General features: G+C 42.6%; 1 protein-coding gene across 1 annotated transcript; it reads right to left on the minus strand.

The window, feature by feature from the left end:
- Nucleotides 1–1,851: 1,851 nt before the first annotated feature.
- On the minus strand, nt 1,852–5,093 carry LOC107734587 (POU domain, class 4, transcription factor 2-like). The gene is made up of 2 exons (XM_016546581.1): nt 4,273–5,093; nt 1,852–3,967 (listed from the first exon to the last, which is right to left on the minus strand). The coding sequence occupies exons 1-2, from the start codon at nt 4,486–4,488 to the stop codon at nt 3,032–3,034; spliced, it is 1,152 nt and encodes a 383-aa protein (XP_016402067.1). The 5' UTR covers nt 4,489–5,093; the 3' UTR covers nt 1,852–3,031.
- Between the last annotated feature and the right edge of the window lie 403 nt (nt 5,094–5,496).

Genomic DNA, 5,496 nt, shown 5'->3' on the forward strand with positions numbered 1-5,496 from the left:
ATTATAAAAATAATGCCTGTGGAGGGGAACAAATCTAAATACAGTGGACATCAGTGACAATACAATACATGTTCAAGTACTAAATAAGGGGTTCCAACACGTCAGAGGCCTGTGGTTTGTCTTAACGTGCTTTGATGGCAGACACTTGGGGTAAATGTACAGTTAAAATATTCTATTCGTAGGTCCCCAGGCGGAGCAAGACAGTCCCTGGCTTCATTAATTAAGCGCACCAGTGTGTGTACAAAATGCTCCTATATTTTAGTCTACCTCTCTGGTTCCCCCTGAATGCTTGCGTTAAAAAAAAATCGATCGATAATTTTCGCACCTATCTGAAAGTTAATTAGGGGGTAGCTCGCTCAGGATAGGCCATTTCGTCCACGAAATTCATTTCCATTCCCGACCAGCCTCTCCACGTCCAGCCCTCCATGCCCGGCTGTAATTAACAGCACCAGTTAATGATTACTTACTTAGTAATTATCTGATTTCATAATTCCATGTGTAATTTAATAATTCGTTCATATTATCGTGTTAAGTGATAATCTCGTTTAGGAGAACTGATTTCCTCCTTTGAAACTGGTTAGAATTGATGAGAACTTTAGGGTCTATTCAGTCAGTGAATTAATTACATTAAAACATTTAAAAAAAAATCTATAAACATAAAAAATAAATCACAGAAAAAAAAGTTACGCCTAACTAAATACTTTCCGAGTGTTTTTCCCAGCTAAAAGAATTATGTTGTCATGTTTCAAAGGCGTTCAAAAATTGATAAAATAATAATAATAATAATAATAATAATAATAATAATAATAAACACAATTTTGCGAAACTATTTATATTACATTCGTGTTTTTCAAAAGAACAAAACGAAATGCAAATTGCATTCATCATTTGCTAAATCCCTTGAAAATAGGCAGGAAACATCAATGGCAAAACATCTTCTATTCAGGCGGCTGTCCGTGGTACTGAAAGCAATTGGTACGCCTAGAATGCCATGACATGCGCCGCTACTGAGATGACACTCCCGTCTCTCTCTCTCTCTCTCTTTTTCTTTTTCATACGGCCTAACAGTGAACTGAGTCAGTCTTCAAAGGGCTGCCTATGTCGGCAGAAGAACGAGAACCATCGACTGTAGATTTAAATGAAGCCCGGCACGTTGGCAGGCGAGGTGTTTTTCTGGCGGCCTGACATCTGGCAGCGCTGTGCTCGAGGGACCTCCCTAGATCTCTATAGACTTCATGATTAGACTCTAATAGAATATTAGCATTTGCTCTCAGGTAGGCTTGCGAATGCTAGCAGCAGCAAGTCGTTCGTGGAAATACCAAACGTAGCTCTACAGCTCAAGAAGATGTCAAGACGTCTTTTTTAGGCAAACAGCAAGATACTAAACTAATCTGAGTACCCATTTGTATCTTGCAAGAGAAATAAGAAAATTGCACATTGGCGGTAAAGACACGTGTAATCCACACAATGAGCAATACAATATGGAGGCAAACGTTTCAATTATGTTTAACACAGTCCAGGAAATGTGTCCTTGAAAACGTCAGATGTTTGAAAACTCTGTTTAGGCCTTTGAATATAAATGAACCCACTGAGAACGATCAATAAAATGTTCAAATTTTGTTCTTTAATGAAACACATAGTTCAATTCAATTATCAAATAGTAACTTAAATATACATCGATGTAATAAATTAATGAATTGATCCGACAATTAAACCTAAAGCAACAGACATTACAGTTACCGCAGTTAAAACAGCAATACAGCAAATACCTGTACGGATATGTCCAAATGAGATATTTACATTTTACGTGAATGCGTCCATGAAACTCATCTTTTTCATTAAGAAAACATTACTCAACATGGTGAATTTAACAAGCAACGACTCCATAATTATACGCGTATATTTATACAAATAAATAAGCAGATTACATACATGAAAATAATTTCAAAGAAAATGTTCTCATATATCTCTCGATTGTGCCTTTTCGAAACGTTAGAAGAACGAAAGAAAACATAAAATAAAAGTGTCCTGTTTCAAGCAGTTTCCCCATTTGCAGAGGGCCACGTTTTCCTTGTTGTCTCAATATGATTTTCTCAAGCAGAAACGTGGAGGGAATCCCAATAAATATGTAATGAAGTAAACATTACCTCACATGATAAATAGTTCATAAGAAACGTTAGAGCGCAGGCGTATTGCAACAGATATTTGGCTGAACAAATCCCATTACTTAAAACAACTGAACCTCTCCTCGTGTTCAGTATATCCAATATGTTCTATTTGAATAACTAAGAGATCAGTTATAGCAAAGATGCCTTTACAAGAAAAATATGGATATTATTATCGCCCATTGCCAAACTGTAGGCTATGGTTATCATTATTAAAATCACAGAAGTTGAATTAAGAAGACGACAGACAAAATGATGCATGTAACAGCTAAATCAATAATTTACAAGGAGCTGTTTGGGTGTTATCTAATAATGTTGCAGAATCGTTCGTGGACTTAATTTGTGATGTCCTCTGTTTATCTAATGAACCCTGAATTAACACCAGATTGAAGCGTGACATGCTGAGAAAGAAATATTTTAAAAGAGAAAAACTGACAAGACACTGTCACTACTTTGACCTGAAGTATTTTCCCCCTCTCAGTTTATAATTGATCAGTTTATAATAATTACTGGTGTTAAGTGTAGCTCGATACACAACTCTTTCTGGTAAATGACTAAAATATGCTATTCAGCTTCAGGCAGGCTGTCTGACTGAGGTTTAAAGAGTCTTGCTCCTCTGATATAGAAAGTGTGCTAGAATAAGTGAGGAAAAACGAATGGTCTTACTTGATCAGTCAAACGATCCTTTAAATGATTCCACATCCCCTTTGCGTAAATTCAAATGTCTCTTTTGAATGTCATGAAATTCTGGTTCAATGCACAAGTTATTGATGATTGAAAAAGGTGTGAGATAAGAAATATTTTACAAATCGTCTCTAAACAGTTTTAGGAGTCTCTCGACACGTCATGTTGGTTTTCTGGTCGAGCTAGATGCAGGCCGAATATTTCATGCGTTTCTGTTTCTGCCTCTGGTTGCAAAACCAAACCCGCACTACGTTCTTTTTGAGGTCCAGCTTCTCTGCGATTGCTGCAATTTTCTCTGAGGATGGACGCGGCTGAATAGCAAAATAAGCTTCGAGGGACCTTTTCTCGGGGGCCGCGATGGAGGTCCGCTTCCTCTTCTTCTCGGCCCCGTTGAAGAGATCGGGTTTGTTGAGTTTTTCCCGGTGCGACTGTTCAGCCTCCTCCAGCCAGGCTTGCAGGATGGGCTTCAGGGCGATCATGTTGTTGTGGGACAACGTGAGTGATTCAAACCGGCAGATGGTACTCTGACTTAAAGAGCCTACGCCAGGAATCTTCAGGTTGGCCAGCGCTGACCCTACATCCGCTTGTGTCACGCCGAGTTTGATCCGACGCTGTTTAAAGCGCTCAGCGAATGCCTCCAAGTCCCTGGGATCTGCATCCACGTCGCTCATGCAGCCCATGTGGGATGGCAGCCCATGGGCGTGAGCCATGTTGATGGCAGCTTGGTGCATGTGGTTCATGCCTGCCATGTGGACAGGGTGCGCAGGCGTGGAGACCACCGAGCCGTCTGGCCCGGCCATGGCTCCAGCAAGTGCAAGTCCTGGGGTGATGTGATCGAGCAGGTCGCCCTCCAGTGCCTGGTGCGGCTGGTGGTGGTGATGGTGGTGGTGGTGGTGATGGCCCGCGAGAGCTGACGGGTGCGAGATGGGCACGGACGACGAAGAGGAAGATGACGAGGTGCACGGATGCGTGTTCATGGTGTGGTAGGTTGTGTCCGGCTTGAAGGGGCTGTGATGAGGAGGGTGATGATGGCTTTTGGTCTGCGAGACTATATCCACCGCCGCCAGAGCTTCCGCGCGGGCCAACAAACTCTCATCCAATCCGCCGAATATATTGCTCTGCAATTGCAAATAGAATGCACACATAACTGTCAGCAGGGAATTCGCGCTCCACTCCGTGCTTTTAAAACATTTCCAGCATGAAAAAAAAAAAGAAATCCTAAAAAATAACGCACAAAACAAGACACATGCAACATCCCAGGTCATAAAAATTAATACGAAAGGCAAACCCGGCTGAATACATAAGTTGGGAGGGAAAAATGGAGGTGTTGGATGATTTGCTGTGCAGACATGAAAAAAACATCAAGCAGAAAAAGTGGGCTGTCAAAATGTGCCTTTAAGCGGTGATTATGCAGAATACGTACCGGTGGGGTTGGGAGACATGCTCGGCGCATCGCCTCCGAGCAGCCTCCGCTGCTGATGATCGTGTGGCTGTGTCTGGACGTCGAGCAGCAGGACGAGGGCGCGTTGGAAGTCAGAGTGGAAGAGGACGAAGAATGCAAACTGGAGTATTTGGCCTCGGCCAGACTGGTGTGGGGCATGGCGAACGCCTGCTTGCTGTTCAGAGACATCATCATCATATTTGCGACCGAGCCTCGGCGAGTTCCTTTTAATAAGTTAAGACTCCGCCTTCTTCTTCTTCGACTGGAGTTCAAGCCCAGTCGCTGCGTGGAAGTCTCAAGTCTCTGGCGTTGCAACGAACGTGAAGAGGATGATGCACCACGTCTCTAGATAGCTCATCTAGTGCTGCTGCCTACTGGTCTGAGAGAACGATCTCCTGGTCGCTTCGTCGCGTGCCGTGGCTAGAGATGTGCCGCGAGCACCAGTAAGCCATGCAACCTGTCGTTAAACTCCTTCAAAGATCACGTCAACTCTTACCAAAACGCTCCACAGAAATGTTCCTCCGCCTTTACAAAATATCTTACATTTGTCACAGCGGAGGCTGATGCCTTTGGTGAGTTTGTCTTTGCTCACGCTTTTAAAACGAGTGCAAAAAGTTTCTTCTCTCTTCTCTTCGTGCAAATCTCCAGAACGACGTTGCTAGAACCAAATATCGCTCGTTAACCTTTATCCCGATTCTTGCTGAATTTGATTATGAGATAAAGGTGGCAGTCGACTACATTCAATGCTGCGGGGACTCGATCTGCCTGTGCTCCAAGGCGAAGGGCAGGCTGCGTCTCTCTCTCTCTCTCTCTTGCTCACCCATTCTCTCACCCCCTCTCCTCTTACACTCTCTCGGCTGTACCTGAAAAACCTTTCATGATTTATTATTCTTCATTAGCCACAGCGCCGCTGGGGACTCTGCGCATGAGTTATCATTGAGCGTGTGTTATGAATTTGATGTCCCAACAGAACAGGCTACACTGTGTGAAGTATTTCATTAATGACACAGAAAAGCGGATTTTGTACAACTCTTTAGGATTTAATTGCAAACCCAATACAATCATATACTCGTCGCAGCGGGCTATTATCATATCTTCGTTCTAATTAGACTACTTCATCAGTGATTTAATTAAAAACCTTTAAACATGTTCTAATTAACGAGGCCAGTCTAATTTGTTTAATCTATTCGAGTCCATTGAATGGGG

The sequence above is a fragment of the Sinocyclocheilus rhinocerous genome, unplaced genomic scaffold (genome assembly GCF_001515625.1).
Source record: "Sinocyclocheilus rhinocerous isolate Xijiao unplaced genomic scaffold, SAMN03320098_v1.1 scaffold580, whole genome shotgun sequence".
Lineage (NCBI taxonomy): Eukaryota > Metazoa > Chordata > Actinopteri > Cypriniformes > Cyprinidae > Sinocyclocheilus > Sinocyclocheilus rhinocerous.

What these genes read in the sequence shown, in the direction of transcription:
- LOC107734587 (XM_016546581.1), bottom strand. Translation starts at nt 4,488, where the DNA reads ATGATGATGATGTCTCTGAACAGCAAGCAGGCGTTCGCCATGCCCCAC. An exon ending in CATGTCTCCCAACCCCACCG is followed by an intron (nt 3,968 to 4,272) that starts GTACGTATTCTG and finishes TTGCAATTGCAG; the next exon opens with AGCAATATATTCGGCGGATT.